At 43.3% G+C, this 22,079-nt stretch overlaps 1 protein-coding gene across 4 annotated transcripts in view; it reads left to right on the top strand.

The window, feature by feature from the left end:
- IRF2 (interferon regulatory factor 2) overlaps nucleotides 1-18,738 on the top strand; it is a 102,595-nt gene extending 83,857 nt beyond the window's left edge. For all 4 annotated transcript variants that reach the window (XM_073578300.1, XM_073578305.1, XM_073578282.1 and 1 more), the window contains 3 exons: nucleotides 1,707-1,877; nucleotides 14,625-14,665; nucleotides 16,849-18,738. In XM_073578300.1, coding sequence (XP_073434401.1) covers nucleotides 1,707-1,877; nucleotides 14,625-14,665; nucleotides 16,849-17,160 — 524 coding nt within the window. In that variant the 3' untranslated portion in view covers nucleotides 17,161-18,738. The remainder of the gene's footprint in view (nucleotides 1-1,706; nucleotides 1,878-14,624; nucleotides 14,666-16,848) is intronic.
- The last annotated feature ends 3,341 nt before the right edge of the window (nucleotides 18,739-22,079 follow it).

The following is a 22,079-nucleotide window of genomic DNA, read 5'->3' as shown; positions in this document are numbered from 1 at the left end:
AGCACACCGCCAAATTATACAAGAACTATTTAGGGAAGAAGCAAGCAGCTGGTATTCTATCTGTAATGGAGTGGACAGCGCAGTCACCAGATCTCAACCCCATAGAGCTGTTGTGGGAGCAGCTTGACCGTATGGTACGCAGAAAGTGCCCATCAAGCCAAACCAACGTGTGGGAGGGGCTACTGGAAGCATGGGGTGACATTTCTCCAGATTACCTCAGCAAATTAACTGCTAGAATGCCAAAGGTCTGCAATGCTGTAATTGCTGCAAAGGGAACATTCTTTGCCGAAAGCAAAGTTTGAAGGAGAAAATTATTATTTCAAATAAAAATCTATTTTTTGAACCTTGTCATGTCTGGACTAGATTTTAAATTTCATTTGGCAACTGATTTGATTTAATAAAAGTATGAGTTTTCATGGAAAACACAAAATTGTCTGGGTGACCCCAAAATTTTGAACGGTAGTGTGTGTGTATATGTATGTAATATTACAAAATTTTCAGTTTTTGAATTTCCACAAAAATTTAAAATGACCAATAAATTTCGTTCAACTTCACAATTGTGTCCCACTTGTTGTTGATTCTTCACCAAAAATCTACATTTGGCATCTTTATGTTTGAAGCATGATATGTGGGAAAAGGATGAAAAGTTTCAGGGGGCCGAGTACTTTCTCAAGGCACTGTGTGTATATATATATATATATATATATATATATATATATATATATATATATATATATAATGTGTATGTATGTGTGTGTATATATATATATATATATATATATATATATATATATATATATATATATATATATATATAAATAATCTATCCATCCTATCTTTTCTATGCCAACCTGTCGCGGTGTGATTTCACCGAACGCGGCACTTGAATTACCGGCTTTTATTCTACAGTATCTTTTACCGAATGTTACTGACTTTTTCCAATTTTAAGAAAAAATGCTCATGTTACCGATCACGAATCCGAATGTACCATATTCATGCAGAATTTATGCTTGGTGATCGTTTTCCGAACATATTCGCTCATCTCTACTCAGCATTCAATAGAAAACGCAGCGTGCATGTGCTCATAGAGCAAGAAGAAATTGTCAGTGTCATCAAAATGCCAGTGGCCATCAAAACAAAGCTGGCTACCCAAGCACTATGGTTACCAGGAATCTGCCCGAGGCCAGAGCGAAAGCCATTTATGGTCCGCGGACCTTAGGTTCCTCACCCCTTTTCTTAAGAATTGCACATGCAATGTACTCAGCGTATGAAAAATCCTGTAAATAAAATGAATTATGTACAGTTTGTCTCATGTAATAATCATAGATATGATGCTTTAAAAAGCTACTTATGGTTCAGGTGAGATAAGGTCCACGTTTTAAGTATCATATATTTTATATGATTTAAGGGAAACGTGTCATTAGAAAATAAGTTATTTCAATCAGGTTTTCAAATCACTGTCTTCAGTATACAAAACTTATTGTTCATCACATTGATATGGGAAGCAACTTGCCCTATATGTATAGAAACCTTATCTGAGCATCCTTTAATTAGATGATTGAGAAGGGACGTGGAGGAGGTCAGGTGTGACATCACCTATTGTGTATCCTGTGTTATCTACTTGTTAGAGGTGATACCTTTCATTTTAGTCCTGTCCATGATGATAGTTAAGCTGCTGAAAAGTTCTAATCTTTATTTTTTTACAGTCGTTGATGGACCGATGTACAATTACAGCACTAATATGGTGGAAGATTTCATTGTCACCAATCCCCCCGATGTTTGCCAGGTTGTTGAAGTGATGACAGAAACTGACGAGCAGTCGACTCTTCGGGCACAGCATTACCCTCTACAAATATCGCCAGTTTCTTCATGTGCAGGTGGGATTTATTTCTGTGCAATGTAATTAACGAGAAACACTGGAAGATGAATCTAGCAGATGTATACACTATATACCAGCATTCATAAATCTACTGCTGCAGTGTTACCCTCTGTTCACACCTGCGTTGTGTAATCCCATTTCTATGTTCTCTAGGAACGGAGCAATGGAATTAATGGAGATGACATCTGTTATATAATGGATGCAAACCGCACTAGAACCATTGACTAAAATTTGAGTTTGTCTAGTTTCCATAACGGTATACAGTTAGGTCCATATATATTTGGACAGAGACAACATTTTTCTAATTTTGGTTCTAGATATTACCACAATGAATTTTAAACAAAACAATTCAGATGCAGTTGAAGTTCAGACTTTCAGCTTTCATTTGAGGGTATCCACATTAAAATTGGATGAATGGTTTAGGAGTTTCAGCTCCTTAACATGTGCCACCCTGTTTTTAAAGGGACCAAAAGTAATTGGACAATTGACTCCAAGGCTATTTCATGGACAGATGTGGGCAATCCCTTCGTTATGTCATTCTCAATTAAGCAGATAAAAGGCCTGGAGTTGATTTGAGGTGTGGTGCTTGCATTTGGAAGGTTTTGCTGTGAAGGAAACATGCTGTCAAAGGAGCTCTCCATGCAGGTGAAACAAGCCATCCATAAGCTGCGAAAACAGAAAAAACCCATCCGAGAAATTGCTACAACATTAGGAGTGGCAAAATCTACAGTTTGGTACATCCTGAGAAAGAAAGCACTGGTGAACTCATCAATGCAAAAAGACCTGGGCGCCCACGGAAGACAACAGTGGTGGATGATCGCAGAATAGTCTCCATGGTGAAGAGGAACCCCTTCACAACAGCCAACCAAGTGAACAACACTCTCCAGGAGGTAGGCGTATCAATATCCAAATCTACCATAAAGAGAAGAATGCATGAAAGTAAATACAGAGGGTTCACTGCACAGTGTAAGCCACTCATAAGCATCAAGAATCAAAAGGCTAGACTGGACTTTGCTAAAAAAAAAAAATCTAAAAAAGCCAGCACAGTTCTGGAAGAGCATTCTTTGGACAGATGAAACCAAGATCAACCTCTACCAGAATGATGGAAAGAGAAAAGTATGGTGAAGGCGTGGTACAGCTCATGATCCAAAGCATCTGTAAAACACGGCGGAGGCAGTGTGATGGCTTGGGCATGCATGGCTGCCAGTGGCACTGGGTCACTAGTGTTTATTGATGATGTGACACAGGACAGAAGCAGCCGAATGAATTCTGAGGTATTCAGAGCCATACTGTGTGCTCCGATCCAGCCAAATGCAGCCAAACTGATTGGTCGTCGTTTCATACTACAGATGAACAATGACCCAAAACATAAAGCCAAAGCAACCCAGGAGTTTATTAAAGCAAAGAAGTGGAATATTCTTGAATGGCCAAGTCAGTCACCTGATCTCAACCCAATTGAGCATGCATTTCACTTGCTAAAGACTAAACTTCAGACAGGCCCACAAACAGCAACTGAAAACCACCGCAGTGAAGGCCTGGCAGAGCATCAAAAAGGAGGAAACACAGTGTCTGATGATGTTCATGAGTTCAAGACTTCAGGCAGTCATTGCCAACAAAGGGTTTTCAACCAAGTACTAGAAATGAACATTTTATTTACAATTATTTAGTCTGTCCAATTACTTTTGGTCCCTTTAAAAACAGAGTGGCACATGTTAAGGAGCTGAAACTCCTAAACCCTTCATCCAGTTTTAATATGGATACCCTCAAATGAAAGCTGAAAGGCTGAACTTCAACTGCATCTGAAATGTTTTGTTTAAAATTCATTGTGGTAATGTCTAGAACCAAAATTAGAAAAATGTTGTCTCAGTCCAAATATATATATATATATATATATAGACCTAACTGGGTGTTTTTATAGGGGAAAAAAATGCAGCAAATCAAACATGTAAACAGGCCCCCATACACATTAGACTAAAGTTAGCTGACAATTTAATGTTAATTAAATCCTGACTTTCCCCAACAGATGACATTAAGGGAGAGAAGGAATTAGCACATAACCTTTCCAAGGGTCGGTCCTTTTGTTCTGCGGGAGATAAGCCGCCCCTAGAGGAACTGACCGTGGCTCTACCATTGAGAACATAGGAGCACTTTGCCGAGCTTAGCGTTCTTGTGCATGAGCAAGATGGGGAAGATAGTTGTCGGCGGAGCAATGATATTTTGCATGGATACAATACATATCCGTTACAATCAATGCTGCTATTCACATATCTGTCTTTTTTCCGTTCAAATGTCACAGGGACATGGTGGATGGGAGAAAAACCTGGGAATAATGCTTTAGTACTTATAAGACTAAAAGGTGTTAATTGGCCATGACAGGTTGATTATGAGCAGCTGAAGCGTTGGGTGGGACAGCTTCTCACCATATCTCCAACCCTAAAGGTACTGTCACACTTAGCGATGTACCAGCGATCCCGACCAGCGATATGACACGGTCAGGATCGCTGGTACATCGCTAAGTGGTCGCTAGTGAGCTGCCACACAGGCAGATCTCACCAGCGACTTCGCTGGGGACGGGGGTCGCTACTTACCTGTCACACTAGGCGATCCTGCGTCCTCCCGCCCGGCTCCACGCTCGTCGCTCGTCTCTCCACCGGAAGCGGCGCAGGAAGCTGACGATGAGAAACAGTCTGAACGTTCTCGCGCGATCAGCGATAACCAGCGGGGGAGCAGGTCATAGGTAAGTATCAGACACAGCGATATCGTTAGCAATATCGCTATAACGTCACAAGTTATAGCGATATTGCTAGCGATATCGCTTAGTGTGACAGTACCTTTTGTCTCACACTTGTCTGTTTGTATGGAGGTGTGCAATCTTGTGGATACAGTGCCTTTGCTACAGGACTAAAGCCCCCGTCACACATAGCGATCTCGCTAGCGAAATCGCTGCTGAGTCACAAGTTTTGTGACACAACTGCGATCTCACCAGCGACATCGCTGTGTGTGACACTGACCAGCGACCGGCCCCCCTTCCGGTTATCGCTGATCGTCCTGAAATGGCCAGGACATTTTTTTGATCGCTGGTCTCCCGCTGGCCAGCACGTATCGATCGCTGCTTGTGACAGGCGGGAGACCAGTGATCAATGCGCTGGTAGCTAAGGTAAACGCAGGGTTTCTAAGCAGCGCGCGGTGCTTAGAAACCAGATGTGTATCTTAGTTACCAGCGTGCTGATGCAGGGAGCTGGTAACCAAGGTACACATCGGGTTTCTAAGTGACGCGCGCTGCTTAGAAACCCGATGTGTACCTTAGTTACCAGCTCCCTGCATCAGTACGCTGGTAACTAACGCACACAGCGACGCGCCCACTTGGCGTTGCTGGTGCTGATCGCTGGTGAAGCTGCCTGTTTGACAGCTCACCAGCGATCATGTAGCGACTCACCAGCGATCCTGACAAGTTAATATCGTTGTCGGGATCGCTGGTGAGTCGCTATGTGTGACGGGGCCCTTAGAAGCTGGATTCTAAGCCATGCGGGCTAACCAGCCCTATTTACATTATGTACGTGTTACTTTATGTTTCACTTTGTGCAGGATAAAGGCTGTATTTAAGTTTTCTTGTGATGTGGTTTATGAGGACTGAAATAAACAAGCCGGGCTTTAAATAGAAAAAGTTCCTGTAATACCTCTCAAGTGAGTAGCAGTCCACTGCCAAAACCGCTGGAATGGTGCTGGCACCTGAAGCCCCTGTGTCATTATTTTACTTAGGGAAACCTAGGTACTCAGAAGGAGTTGTCCAAGTAGTAACGCCTTAATTATTTTGGTGCAACTTTTAGCTGATATGGTCCACAGCAAGAAAAGTATTCCACTGAAAGACTAGAGTACAATTCTTTCATAATTTGTTGTCCACCATGCTAGACCAGGCATCGTCTCGGTTATCCCAAGCCCACTTTTCAAAATGTTAGTGGAGCTGGCCAAGACTAGTGCAGGAATCCAAAAAGTTGCATTACGTTTTCCACAAAAATTGGTGGACAACCCTTTTAATGAATTTGGTTCATCTTAACTGCAGTGCACTCTGTTAAGACTTGTGTACAAAAATGACTGTCTTGATGACCTGGTCTTGACGACCAGGGCCTGAGTGCCAAAATGCATTTGTTGAACTACTGTTCTGCTACGTAAAACATGAACAAGAGGAGTAGCCCTTATTTACAGCATGTTTGGGTATACCCAATAAATGGTTATGTTGTCACTGGATAAAATACAGCTTAGAATAAAAGTCTCGTCATCCAAAGTCCATCAGAAAAGCAAAAATAGAGGGGGGGCGTGGCTATGTAGCGAGCAGGAGAGGACGTTGCTGTGAGAGCTCCTCCAAATCCTGGACTAATCCTGGCATCTGGACCCCTTTTTGAGTGACCTACTGGCGGCGATCTAGACCCCCTGGAAGTGGGGACCCCCCCCGGGAACCCTGCAGGAGGACCTGAGGTGGTTTCTGCGGGCGGGCAGCTGAGGAGACCGAAGCTGGCGGCTGATCCTGCTCCTCCACGAGGCGACGGCCATCTTGGGCGCGCGGCTCTGCTGCTGAGAGCTGCAGCGCTGACCCACACCGCTGCACCGCGGGCAGTGAAGACACCGGCAGACCGATAGAGGAGACATGCGGTGAGTGCCCTGAAAAATTGGGCCCTGGGTGTTTCCCCCTCCGTTAACCCCTCATTGCGCCAGCTTGTGCCATTACCGAGGGAGGCTTTGAGCACCCTTCCCCACTCCTGCTGTCTCTGTGGGGCTTCCTCTCCCTCCCCTGACCGCAAGAGACTTTCCTGCACAGTGCTTACAATTATATGTGGCCTCCTATCTGCGGTCTGTGCTGGAACTATAAATATCTATTAATAACCCTGCAGTGATTGCCCTCTCCCTCCCCAGGCCGCAAGAGACACTCCTGCATAGTGCTCAGAATTGTGTGTGGCCTCCATCTCTGGTGGGTGACACCTAGACCATGCATTTTAGTCGCTCCATTTGACCGTGCTGCAGATAACCATGAGCCAGCTAAAAGGGGCAGGAGCGGCAGCGGAGAAATTGAAGGAGTTTGCTAGACCGGACCCCGCTGAAAGTGCACGACATAATAGGAGCACTTTCTCTCAGGCTCAGCACAAAAATCGCCCTTCTGGGTGTGAGGAGGAGGCGGAACAGGAGGAACTGACCCTTAAACAAGCATCTGAGCAATTAATGCAAACTATCTCCTTGACCAGGACATCCCTGAAGGAGAAAATTGACGATGTTTAAACGGAGTTGGGGAGACTTCGTCAGGACATGCAGGCCATGAAGGGACGCATTACGGAGGTGGAGACAAGGGTGTCTAGGGTAGAGGATACCATTACACACATGGAGGCTAAGTTAACAAAGGTGGCGGGCTCCATGAATGCTTGGAAGCAGAAGGCGGATGACCTGGAAAACAGAATGTGCCAGAATAATATCCGTATCGTTAGTCTGCCTGAGCGCTCGGAAGGTCAGCATCCTGAGCAGTTTTTGGAGGATTGGCTTAAGACCTCTCTGGGGGATGAATTCTCCTCAATGTTCGCTGTTGCAAGAGCTCACAGGGTCCCTACAAGACCACTGCCTCCGGGAGCCCCACCTCGACCTTTCCTGGCACGCTTGCTCAATTGTAAAGACAGAGATACCATTCTACGTCTTGCACGACTGAAAAGCCCTTTTAAGTTCGACAATGCTGTCGTTTCCATCTTTCCGGATCTCTCCATGGAACTGCAGAAACAGCGGGCACAATTCACCGAGGTCAAGAAACGACTCAGGGATAGGAACATTATACTCGATGATGTATCCAGCTCGACTTCGAGTTATTCATGAGGGTTCCTCCGTATTTTTTACAGATCCGACGGAGGCGACTGAGTGGCTGCGGTCCCACAGGGGATCCTCTGCGAAAGAATGTGGCGGCCGTCACTTTGGATCCTCTCAATTAACGGTCTAATTGGAGCTCTCTCGGCGAGTTCCCAGATACCAGCTATACCGGACGCTGTATTCAGTGATGGTATCCTCTTGTTTATTTTTTGATAGTGGTGTAAGACTGTACGCCTCTGTTACTTGCTTCCTTTTTTTCTTTTTCAAAAGTTTTAATTTTATAGTTGTTTAGATGTAGGCCGCAGCCGACGCCAAATTCTGTTATCTGTGTGGGGTCTCTGCACCTGGATCGGGCACCTCTATGCACCATGTTCAGATAGGGAGGAATGGGTTCTGAGCTGATTTGTATGACCTGGAATGTGAGAGGCATAAAAACCCCTCGGAAAAAAATTAAGGTGTTCTCACAAGTTAGACATTACCGTCCTCACACTGGTAGAGACGCACCTGACTAGAGATACGGTTCGGTGGGTACAGAAACCGTGGGTGCAATGGTTTATACATGCTTTTCACACCAGCTACTCAAGGGGAGTTTCACTGTTAATTCATAAGGATGTTCGGTGGGAGGCCAGGGAGGCCCAGAAGGACCCCGAGGGACGATTTGTGTTCGTGCATGCGCTGATTAACTCTCAGAAATATGTCATTCTTTGTATTTATAATCCCCCTACGGCCAATATGTCAATTATTCAAAAGGCCCTGAGCTTTGCTTTAAATTACCCGGAGGCACATGTCATCTGTATGGGAGATTTTAATTTGGTCATGCATAGCCATCTTGATAAATTGAGACTGGGTGATGGAGTACAGGGCGGGGTCTCCCCCCCCCCCCCTGGGCACGTCCCAACTGTCACAATTCATGGCGGGTAGCGGATGGCTGGATCTATGGAGAGTGCGCCATCCAGAGACGAGGGAGTACACTTGCCATTCCTCCACTAAACGCTCTCTGTCTCGCATAGATTACATTTTCGGGTCCAGTAGTCTGGCAGCATGGGTGGATGATGTCAAACATGGAAGGAGGGGGATTTTGGATCATAGTCCAGTTATTCTCAAGCTTAAATTTGGGCCATTGACTAATAGGATGGCATGGAGGCTGAACCCTTTTTTGCTGAAGTTGATAAAATCCCCTGATAGAACGATAGATCAGTTACGTTGCTTCGTCTCGTCCCACCCCGAACCCCGAAATATTAATGTATTTTGGGATGCTCTTAAAACCTATTTACGGGGTTGTCTATCCTGTACGATTTCTCACATTAAGCAGGTGACATCGGAGGAGGATGACGAGATGGAGCGACATCTGAAAGACTCGGAGGCAGCCTATATATCGGATCAAACTAACAGTAATAGGGTAGAATGGCTGGCCGCTCAAAGGTTATATGCTCAATACACTGACACCAAGACGAAACGTAAATTATTTTTTGCCCGGCAGTCTTATTTTGAAATGGGGAATCAGCCAAGTAAATTTCTGGCCTACTTAGTGCGGCAGCATAATGCAACCAACACAATTCTACAGATTCGTGATTCAGGTGGTACTTTGGTTTCCTCAACTGAGGAGATATTAGAGTGCTTTTCTGACTATTATGGTTCATTGTACAATTCTAAGACTGATGTGGACGGCCCGGAGTGTCTAAATTATTTGTCAGATATACAGTTTCCCATGCGAAGTCCTTCCCAGCGGGCCTTTATGGAGGCTGAGTTTACTCTGGAGGAGGTAGAGGACGCCATAAAAGACATGGCCTCCGGGAAGGCCCCTGGGCCGGATGTATTTCCTGTGGAATTATATAGGAAATATCAGGATATACTGGCACCCCTTTTGTTGACAGTGTTTCGTGGGATCTGGAAGGGGGGATGCATGCCAGAGTCCTTTTATGAGGCCAATATAATAGTTCTTAAAAAAGAGGGGAAGGACCCTTTAGATTGTGGATCTTACAGGCCTATATCACTAGTAAATGTGGATTATAAAATTTTTAAAAAAATTTTGGCCAAAAGAGTAAATTCAGTTATATTAGATCTTGTACACCCCGATCAGATGGGTTTTATGCCGGGGAAGAGCACCTCCATAAATATCAGACGAGTCCAGTCAGTGGTTCAATATAGCTCTCTGGTACCAGATAATGAATGGGCACTGGCATCGCTAGATGCGGCTAAGGCCTTTGACTCACTTGAATGGCCTTTTCTCCGTGCATGTTTGCAGAGGTATGGATTTGGCGATAGATTCTAAGAATGGGTTAATGTTTTATACATGAAGCCCAAAGCCCGGGTTATCGTAAATAACTCCATATCTGAATCATTCTCACTGTATAGGGGAACTCGTCAGGGGTGTCCCCTTTCCCCGGCCCTTTTTGCTCTTGCTATTGAGGCGCTGGCAATTCGTATAAGATCTTCCCCTAATATTGTTGGTATAGAAATAGCAGGTCGGACGGATACCATAGGCCTATACGCTGATGATATGGTGATATTTATGGACAAGGCGGAGGAGACCCTGACAAGAGTGATCACTACCATAAATAAATTCAGTACATATTCTGGCCTATACATAAACTGGGAGAAATCTGCTTTGATGCCTCTCTCCCATGCTCCAATGCCACGACTGGAGACTCTCTCCCTACTGCCCATTGTAACCAATTTTAAATATTTGGGTGTTCATATCTCTCAAGGTAGTAAATTTGATCTGCAACTCAATATACAACCATTATTGGAGACGGTCAAAGGTAAATTCACGATTTGGGGTAAACTTCCACTATCTGTAGCCGGACGTATTAATCTAATTAAAATGATATTACTCCCCAAGCTTAGCTACTTTCTTCAACATAGAGCAGTGGTGGTGCCCAAATCCTTTTTTGCTAATCTGAATTCCCAAACCACATCCTTTATTTGGGGGAAAGCCAGGCCTAAACTTAGACTAGCCACTCTGCATAGGCCCAAGAGGGGAGGAGGGGCAGCGTTACCTGATTTCTTTTTATATTATTTAGCTGGACAGGCTAAGGCCATAAGTACATGGATGCCTGGAGGTCATCTCCCGAATTCTGAGTCATCTGCTTCATGCTACAGGAAATAGTTGCCCACTGGGTTTTTTGGAAATGAAGAAAATAAATGTCCCGAAACTGCTACCTCTGCTTCGTCTGGCACGATCGATATGGAGACAGATTAGGGGGGTGGTTAGATTTGGGGATGTTATAGCTGAAATGCCCCTATGGAATAATGACTACCTCCCGGTACTACTGGAGCATCCATCCGCTAAGTTCTGGGTTCAGTATGGTGTCTCTACGGTAGGTGATCTATTTGATCGTGGAACATTGGTATCCTTTGAGCAATTACAAGTTAATCGTAGTGTCCCGAGATCCCAGTTTTTCCGTTATTTACAGTTAAGATCAGCTTTCCAGTCGCACATGAGATGTACGGGTATAGATAATGCCATTTCGTCTCTACCCCTGATAGGGATTCTCAAATCACAGGGCCCTCAGGGTCTCATCTCCTCTCTATATACATATTTGTTGTCAGTGGGGACAGAATGTACCCTAGATTCAGTTAAGAAGAAATGGGAGAGGCTCATCCCAGATACACAGGGTGAAGAATGGGAAGAAATCCTGGAGTCACCAATCTGGGTATCTCCGTCTGCCAACAATAGGGTGATACAATTGTATATTATTAATCAATCGTATTTGACCCCAATTCGACTCTTAAAGATGGGCCGATACCAGTCATCGGAATGTTTGAGATGTCATTCAATAGATGCAGATTTTATCCATATGATCTGGTGCTGTCCTGTTGTTGCGCAATACTGGAGGGAGGTGACATCATTATTAACATCCTTGGTACAATCCCCTGTTCCCCTTGAACCACTGACTTGTCTGTTTGGAGTGTGGGATGAGGAAGTATGGGGTCCTTATGTTGGGGTTTTTCTACGAGAGACTCTATTCATGGCACGGAAGATACTAGCATTACGGTGGATGGGGAATTCGCCTCCTTCTCTTGGGTCCTGGATCACTCTGGTAAATTCGATTATCCCATATGAACGTACACTGTATCAGAATAGAGGGTGCCCGGGTAAATTCGAGAAGATTTGGGAGAGGTGGAACTTCTCTCGTCTCACTTTGCAGAGCGGAGATGTCGCACAGTAAACTGCTTATTGTATAGATGTAGGCTGCGGAATAGTTTAATGTTTTGGTAGATGTAGGTAGGGTTTAGAAGCTAGGCAGGTTTTTTTACTGGTATAATACTGGGTCGCCCTCGCACACCCAGAGCAGCGGGGTACTCTGTACCGGGCCGGTGTCAAGGCGGGAATGTGTCACAGCAGCGGTGACCCGGTCCGTGGCCCTGGGCGCCCAATATCAATGGCCGTGAAGTTAATGGTGTTAAAGTTTATATGAATAGTTCGTGACGCCACCCGTGGTGTTTGGCAAGTAAGATGGTAAGCCAACGCTGCATGCAGATCCGCTGGGACTGATGGTGTGGTGCAGCAGAGATGGTATAGCTCCCCACAGGTGGAGCTGTAGTCCCAGGGCAGTGTAGGTGCAATGGATGAGGAGAGGCGCAGAATGGTATGGAGGCTGGTACCCAGGTGTAGTGGTGCTGGAATAACTGGAGGACAACAGAGTATGCGGTTCCAAAGCTTTACTCACTGTTTGCAGTTCACACAACTGCCTGCCTCCGTACTGTGTTCTCCAGGTCAGGGCTCCAGCCAACCTCCAGGCAGGATAGGATTCTCCCTTCCACACTCCGCCAACATGTACCTTACTGAATGACTCCTCCAATGCGCCTTTAGGTGCGAAGCACTCCAGTACTTAGTTAACCTGGAATGCCTCTCTCTAGGTGTTCCTAGTCTTTACTTGTATGACAGACAGCTGTAGCCTGCTTCGGGGACGCCTCACTGCGTCCCGGCTCTCTATTCAGTTACTGTTGTGTCCCAAGTCTATGATGGGAGCAAGGCGTTAGCGGCCCACTACTTCTCCGGTGTCTGTTGCCGGACTTAAAGATCCAATTAACCTCGGTGACCAGGCCCCGGCCTTTGCGCTCTCTGGACTGGAAGGGTTCTCTCTCTTTCTCAACCTGCTTCCCACCGTCCTTCTATTCTCCTTCGTTCCGATCTGTTCTCTCTCTCTTATGGAAGGTTAGGTTATCAATCTTACCAGTCTCTTTCTCTGGTCTTTCTCGTGCCAGCAGCCCAGATCACTGGGACCTGCTGCAGCACGTCCCTCAGACACCCATCTTCTCTCTTCTCTCTCCTCTAACCAACTCCCCCTAACTTTCACTTTTCCCACTCTTTTGTATCATCTTACTCCACCCGCCTCCCAGCACATCTCGTGTTACGAAGCAGGGTTCCACGAGGGGTGCTCTGCTAACCCCCAGCATGAAGCTGTTAGGTGGCCCCACTGAACTATCCTGTGTGTGGAATGCAGGTGTTGGAATGCGGAAAGGAGTTCCCAGCCTACCTGGATGGTGGGGCACTACACCTTAGGAGAAGGTGCAGTACCTCTGTGGCGACTGAAGCCTCAGAGGCGCCACAATACCATGACACAATACTACTGTGATTTAATTGATACTATGTTTGCTTTATTTACACACGGTTGGTGTACATGTTATGCTTCACGTTTTCATGTTATCTGAGCATATATATACTTTGTATCAAGCCTGGTACCTTGTACCAAATGTGTGTGTTATATAACTGCTTATGGTTAATAAACAAATTTAAAAAAAAGAAAAGCAAAAATAGAGCGATGAAAACTGTAGCATTGTAGAGCCAAAATCATTGACATAATTTGTGAACACACACTTACGGTTCAGCTCTACAGTGTAATATCAGGATAATAATAATCTTTATTTATATAGCGCCAACATATTCCGCAGCGCTTTACAGTTGAATGCCCTCATAGTAAGATGAAAAGTTGCAGATTCGGTGTCATTTTCTGATAGAAAGCTAGGGACAAAAGAGGTTTAGCTTTAGGCACTGTTGTAGAATTGTACAGTGCTGGACGATGACCACAATTTTCTCTATCTGTATTCATTGTCACTTTTGGGCATCCAGGTTTTAGCACCCACACAAGAGAACAACTTGGGAACTTTTTTAGGGGGAGATGCTCCTTATTTTTAGCCTTGGGACCCAAAACATCCCCTGTCTCGCATGGTGTAAATGATGCATCGCTGGGTGGCGGGGGTTTAATGCATTCAGGCTGTCTCTACTGGGACTGTTTTCTCTTTTCTTCTAAGATTTATGTCATTGTTTAACAGGGATTTGTCCTCTTCTACCATAGTAACCAACTGAGCATTTGTCATGTTACATCAGACCTCTGAGAGCACAATATGATTTATCTAAGTGATGTTCAGCCCATCATTCTGCTCACTTCTGTGTTAGTAGCCTTGTTTTACTGAAAGATAAGAGTAAAAAAATTCCCCAAAAATGTCATTTGCAAGTAATAGATATGTGATTTAACCCAAAGCAGAACAATGATGGAAGCACAATGGAGCAAGATTTTACAGCTGTAGCAGAACTGAATGTTATCTTTTAACAGTCATATATTCTGATAATGCAGTCCGGATTTTTACCTGCAGTCCTATGTAAAAAAAAACCCACAGTGTACATCATAATGAATTGTGGATAATAATACTCACCTACTCATGATGTTCAGGAAATGTATAAATAATGACTAAATATTTCAGAAGGAATTAATCACAATGTGCAAGAATTGTTCTCTTTATCATCATTGTGTATGGGCATCTCTGCCATATCTGTTAATCCTTAGTTATGTTTGTATTTTAGCATTGTGAATAACCTGACATGTGTAATAAAATGCAGCACCTTGTACAGATAGCGATACCATGCCTTGTTTTAATTTCATTTTCTCTTTTCATTTGGCAGAAAGTGAAACGGACAGTGTGCCCAGTGATGAAGAGGGTTCGGTGAGTGTGCGTCATATGAACGTAGCTATATGTGATGTGTTTGGCTAATAGAGGCCAAGGATACAGAAAATAATGGAGATGATCTGTCCCCCTAAAGCTTCAAAATGAGGACTGAGGAATTTGAACAATAGTCTAATCAGTCAGATGCTCCTTTTTGGCCAGTCATTTTATTTCTTTTACATAGGTTTTTTTTAATAGTTTCTTGATTATACCTTGGAGGCGGTGTTTTAGGGGGTGATCTTGCACTCTCTAAGCTAGCACTGGTATGGCACATTATCTCTCTTATGACTTTACATTTTATGCACATAAAAGGAACTTATCAGGGAGGCTTATGCTATTAATCTGCAGATTTAGGGTTAATCTGCAGATTAAAAAAGTTATTAATGTGCCCGGCAGCTGTACTGAAAGTGCGGCACCTGGGAGAATATGAACTTTATTCCTCCGGGGAGCCTCCTGCTTTCAATCATACTGGCGTGATGGCACCCTAAAGTCACTGTCTACAACACATTGAATAGGTTGCTTAGGAGTGCATCAGTGCAGAGCTGGCTTTCAGGCAAAGTTCCAGGGCCGCTGCTCACAATATGACTGAAATCTCGCCAATATACATGCACAACTGAAAACCAGCGGCTCCAGGGAGAAATAAAGTACATTTTCTTCCAGGTGCCACACTTTTACTATAGCGGATGGCACTTCCATAGCCTGCAGATTTACCTTAGCGAGGCCTCACAATTAAGTCATGTGCATAAAACCTGTATGATGGAAACACTGAGTCCCATATTAGGGGGCAGTGGACACTATGCTGCCAGTGGTGCCTTCATATGGTGCCTCCGTACCATATTCTCTTCTAGAAGCCATAACTCCATAATGCAGCATGGAATGAAATACGCCCCTTTTCTTTTTTTTAGTTTTACAAAATTATGTTATAATGTTGCATACGTAGCAGTATATATCTGCCGTGTTACAGATATCTATAGCACATTCACATGTTTATGGCCTTAAAATTACACACATTTCTTCCCTCCCAAAAATATTTTCAAAACTTTATGTGAAAAACTTTACAAAACCCTATTTTAGTTATAGAGGTTCTAGTATAATCAAGTCACATGCTTTTATCTGATATAAATAATGGATCAGCCTCAGGTTTGTAGCACGCTTGAGATGCTGGAGGGGTTAATGTCCTAGCTCTGTGTTTCTTGGCAAGATTGTTTGCTTTGGGAGGAGCCCTTTCATGAAGGAAAGCAGGACAGAAATGAAATGCAGGTGACTTAGTTACACATTTTACTGCCTAACCTTGTACAATTAGCACACACATTAATAGGGCTTCCAAGGGATAGTCATGCTTCATGGGAGGTCAAAAAAATTATTCACGATGCTGCAGGTGGAAATAAACCCTCTCATTAACGTGTTAACGGAGTGGTCAATATCTTTCCAGTAAAATGCAATTTTACTGTATGTTTCATGGAGGTCAGTCATAGGAAAATGTACTGACTGTGAAAAATGATTCTTCATTCCTTACCCAATACTTGATGATAATGTAAATGATGAAGGCAAAAACTCACAACGACGTCTACTAAAAACAAATGGTCATGGGGCAGACATTCTGTGGTCAATCTAATGTCTGCCATTAAAAAGCATACAGTATGCCTTTTTGATGTCATCTGCTGATAACTGTCTAAAGTTTATGGCCAGCATTAATTAACCTCACATCATAGAAGAAAATTCCTTTGACAAGTTGTTAACATAATGCGTCTCTACGAACTTTGTATTGGGCCTTGGTCTCAAAGTTGTTCCACTGACCATGCCGCCAGCATCATAAATCCTCCCATAGGGCCCGGTAACTTCTAGTAGCGTTACTTGAAAACCACAGCAGATGCAAAGACATCCACAGATCAGGTACATGAAGACCCCAATACTGCTACCCTTATATGCAATGTTGCGTTGACATTTTTGTCACTGATGAGTTTTGGAGCAGCACCTCTAGAAATTTTCAGTTTCCGATTCCCTGAATCTTCACTCAACCATACGGCATACTGAAGGTATAACTCTTGTATTTATTAATATTATGTAACTTAGTGTTGAGGAAAAAAAAAAACAACTGGATTTTTGCTGTGGGGCAGGAATGTATCATTCCCCTTTGGGCATCTATGCTAACACACCATCATTTTTTTTTTTTTTCTTTGAAGAGTCGATTGCAGAGTCATAAGACTGTTGAAAATAAAGAATGTGTACGGACAACAAGTCCAAGAGGTTTCTGCAATCTCCCTGGCATGGCAACATTTGTAACGTCCAATATACCAGACCTCCAGGTCACGATAAAAGAGGAGAAATATCCTATGCCCTATAATTCCTCATGGCCAGTTTTCCCAGAAGGCAACCCCTGCACGCAGACAGCCAGCATCTCGACAATAACCACCACTCGAAAAGACCATGAAACCAGAGCTACCGTCATTAAGAAGACGTCAGATGTTACTCAGCCAAGACTCAAGACACTCTAACAAGGACTTGCGTTGTGAATAGTTTTTTACTTTTGTCTTCTTTGTCTGAGAGAGAAGCAACATGTTGTGTTGTAGTATTTAATTCACAGTTATCTGCCTTTGGGTGCTTTTAAAAGATCATCATTGAGTGAGGAAAGTGAATGTGGATACCTAAGGTTTTCTCAGGAGTAAGGCCTTGCTAAAAAGGTCTAAAAGATAAACCGAAAACAGGACCAAGACTGTCAGTCAACATAAAAATGGCCTTAGATTGGACTGGAGGAATGTATTATGGATAAAATATATTCAATTTCTTAAGGAAACAGAAATCTAGATTGTAAATATGTACATTCTTTGACACAGTTTTAGCACATTGGCATTTTGCTTGTGCACCTTAAAAAGCAAGTACTTACACAGGAAACATGGCTGTCTATATCACTGCTGTAAGTTCTAGTTAGGCTACAGCCTATCGTTAAAGGGGTTGTCCACTACTCGGTCATCTCCTTTTCAATGATTATATTTCCCCATGGAAAATAAAAATAACCTGCACTCACCTCTGGTGCTTGCACTATTCCAGCAGTGTCGGCACTGGGCCTCCCATGGTTCGTGTGACATTGGCTGCTGGGATCACAATCAACGACAGGTAATGGGTCACATCACTCTCCCCTACGTCGTGACAAAACTAAAATCCTGGTAGAGCTAAAATTACTGCTACATCAGATGTCCGTTTTGTCCTAAGGAATTGAGAGTGAAGTGGTCCATTAGCGGCCGATTATTGGCTGCATGGCTTGTGTGACATAAGAACGCCTTGAGAGCCCTGGTAGGCCCAGCACTGACAACACTGGGACAGTGCCGGCACCAAAGGTGAGTGCAGGCTGTTTTTATTTCATATGGGGGAAAATAGTAATTGAGAAGGGGTTGTTTGAGTAGTGGACAACCCCTTTAGTCTTGTGTAAGAAGGCGAGTGCAATCAAAATGTGAAAGTATTCCCTATAGCAATCAATCAAATTCTAGTAGTCCTAAGAAATTAAAATAAAATAAGTCACCTTATTGGTTGCTTTGGGTAATACCTTTTATTTTTTTTGTCTGCATTTGATTTCATACGTAAGATGATTGATAATCATTCACAAAGCAAATAAAATGACCGCCTTCTACAACAGTGAATGGTTTATGTACTGTAAATGAAGATTACAGTTTTTATGATAAATGAAATATTAAAAATATAGCTTATTTTATAAATTTGCTCATACGTGAGGTACAATAGGAATTTAGGTCTCTTCACAGTTCTTATATCCTCTTCATAATATTAATATTATGCAAATAAGAAAAATATAACTAATATTTCCCAAAGTTTTTTTTTTTATTGTTTTATACAGGGAATATTTAATTTTAAATCTAAAGTGAATATAATTGTTGTGTTTTTTTTTTTTTGTTTTTTTTTTTACTTTTTATACAACAGATTTATTTTATGATTCGGTTTCCTGTTTGCTAACAGAATGGCACATTACCTAATTTTTTTTAACATGAAACTGAAATATTGATTTATTATGTAGAATGCAAATTATCCTGTGGATTGAAAAATAAATATTGATTGCAGTTCTATTTGTTGATGTCTTGAATCTTTTTAGGTTTTTTTTAGATTTATTATATTGCTACACTGAGGGGTGTGCACACGTTGCGGATTCTGCTGCGGATCCGCAGCGGATTTGCTCCTGCGGATCCGCAGCAGTTTCAGTCTATGTAAAATGAAATCAGCAGTGCACACGTTGCGGAATTTTCCACGTGGATTTGCTGCAGATTTAAATCCGCAGCATGTCAATTCTTTGTGCGGATTCCGCAGCGGTTTGGCACCTGCTCCTTGACAGGTGTCAAGCCGCAGGGGAAAACTGCAGGGTAATCCGCAGATAAACCGCAGGTCTTTTGACCTGCAGATTTACCTGCGGATTTAGACAAATCCGCGTGGAAAATTCTGCAGCAGAATCCGCAATGTGTGCACACACCCTAACTGTTCCTACTCTTTGCTCATCAGAAATGATCACACACATTAAAAATAAAATTGAGGTGTCAAGGATGATGCGTTTCTGGGTAGCACACCTCTTCATCAAATCCAGGACAGAACTGGGAAGTTCAGGCCTGACATTTGAAAGCACACAGGCTACTTTCTGTGTGGTAAATATATGTGTATACCAATGGCGCTCAAGCGTACACCAACAGAACACAAAGCAGCAAGTAATAAGACAACACACCACTCAAGTTGTCTCCATAAAATAATAATAATAAATAAACCTGATAGAAACTTGCGCTAATTAAATGTGTCTTGGTTAAATAAAGATATCTTATGAAGAAATCTATTACCTTTACTGAAGCTAAAAACTGGCGAGGCAGGGAAAAAGGTCTTCAGAATGCAGGGTGGATTTCCAGGTCCTTTCCCAATAATACTCCCCGACACAGGTATATAAAAACTTACTGGAGCTAAAGGGTGCTACCTCCTAGCATGCCGCCGTCCCGGCCAGTGACTGGCGCGCAGCTGGAGGTGTATATCGGCAGGCTGTAAGAGTACCAGCCGCCGCTTGCAAAAGCAGGCCTGCAAGGTCCAAAAAAGCTGAAGGACCTTGCGTGACGCCACAGTCACGTGATAGATCACGTGACAGGCAAGAAAGCCCTATGGGGCGCTGATGGGGCCAGAAAGCAATGGCAAACCTACGCGTTGCGGAATTCACTGATTCTTTCTTCAGGGAATCAGTTTTTAGCTTCAGTAAAGGTAATAGATTTCTTCATAAGATATCTTTATTTAACCAAGACACATTTAATTAGCGCAAGTTTCTATCAGGTTTATTTATTATTATTACTTTCTGTGTGGTGACTGTAAATGTGTTTGTGCACTTGTAGGTTCTGCCACACTTGACAACTCACCTGGACCATCCAAGAAGTCTCGGGGAGACTCCCAGGTCTTCAGGTGATGGCAAAATAATCTAGAATAAAAACAGGCATGAAAATCATAGCGTAAGTGAATGGTAAACATGTAAAAAATGTAATGTACTTGGTTAAGTTTTTTTTACCACAAGCGTAAAATAGGTAGATCTCCAGAAAACATTCGGAAAGCACTTTTTTGGAAGTTTTGACAGCATCCTAATAGATATTCGGGAGCAGGGCTAGTGTGGCACTGGGGCATAGCATATAAGTGGTTCACGGCTGAGAAAAGGAGAACCATCCAGATCCCAGCCCTCACTATAAGAAATGATGTAGCATTATAATTAATATGAAAATGAGGATGAATGAACTCATGGGGATCAACATCCAACACTGCGGAGACACCATCACATGTTTCTCGACGCAGTGATTCTAGGCCAATGCCCCCACCCTTATGGGAAATATGTAAATATATGCAAAACACAAGCCGCAGAGACACCATCACATGTTTCTCAATGCAAGCAATGACTAGCCAGGTCTATCCCCGGGAGGGAACAACCACGGGAAGGGCAGTCTCCAATGAAGTAAACCACCTATGCCATAACATGGTATCCATCCACAGACAGCTGTTTCGGGGTATTGCCCCTCATCAGTGTGGAGTAGGAATCTGGCCAGTAGGAGCAATGCTTAGTAGAAGACTGAAAATGAGGATGAATGAACTCATGGAGATCAACATCCAACACTGCGGAGACACCATCACATGTTTCTCAATGCAGTGATTCTAGGGCAATGCCCCCACCCTTATGGGAAATATGTAAATATATGCAAAACACAATAAAAACAAGGCATGGAAATCCTAGCGTAAGTGAATGGTAAACATGTAAAAAATGTAATGTACTTGGTTAAGGTTTTTTTACCACAAGCGTAAAATAGGTTGATCTCCAGAAAACATTAGGAAAGCACTTTTTTGGAAGTTTTGACAGCATCCTAATAGATATTCGGGGGCAAGGGCTAGTGTGGCACTGGAGCATAGCATATAAGTGGTTCACGGCTGAGAAAAGGAGAACCATCCAGATCCCAGCCCTCACTATAAGACATGATGTAGCATTATAATTAATACACACGGAATAGAGTATTGAAGCACTACTAGTCGCAGTATTACATAGTACTAAATGGACAGTGGAGTACAGAGGCACTACAAGTCCAGTATTGCCTAGTAATAAATATGCAACACCTAATTATTCAAGGACTAATGTGTGCTCTCAGGCTCATGTGCACTAATGCTGCTGCATGCAGAGGGGTCAGAGAGGAAGGGGAGAAGCCATAGAGGCCTGCACTAGAGGAATACAAGAGAAGACAGTGGAGCTTAGGTGTCCACCTGAATGATAATAATAATAATAATAAATTTTATTTTTATAGTGCCGACATATTCCGCAGCACTTTACATTTCAGAGGGGATTTGTACAGACAATAGACATTACAGCATAACAATAATCACATACAGTAGATTATAACAAATACCAAGAGGAGTGAGGGCCCTGCTCGCAAGCTTACAGTCTATGAGGAAAGAGGTAGACACGAAAGGTGGGTGGTAACAGTTGCCCTGATTGTATGGACCAGCCATAATGTTAAGTGTGTAACAGTACAGACACAGAGGGCTAATGGATGCATAAAGCATGTGGGAACATGATGCTGGGAACCTGGTTATGGTAAAACTTTTGGCTCTGCCACACAGGGATAGGTTAGGTTAATGTGTTGAGGCGATAGGCCAGTCTGAATAAATGCGTTTTCAGGACACGCTTAAAATTGTGGGGATTGGGGACTAATCAAAGTCTTGGAGACGGGAGTGGGAGGTTCTGACTATTGAGGATACTAACCTCAGGTCATCAGCAGAACGGAGGGCGCGGGTAGGGTGGTATACTGAAACAAGGGAGGAGATGTAGGGTGGAGCTGAGCCATGGAGGGCTTTGTGGGTGAGGGTAATAAGTTTATACTGAATTCTGGAGTGGATGGGTAGCCAGTGTAATGACTGG

This window comes from Dendrobates tinctorius, unplaced genomic scaffold, assembly GCF_039654945.1.
Source record: "Dendrobates tinctorius isolate UK_male_01 unplaced genomic scaffold, ASM3965494v1 ptg000008l, whole genome shotgun sequence".
NCBI classification, from domain to species: domain Eukaryota; kingdom Metazoa; phylum Chordata; class Amphibia; order Anura; family Dendrobatidae; genus Dendrobates; species Dendrobates tinctorius.
The sequence above is the reverse complement of the archived record's forward strand: the minus strand, read 5'-3'. Positions and strand labels throughout refer to the sequence as shown.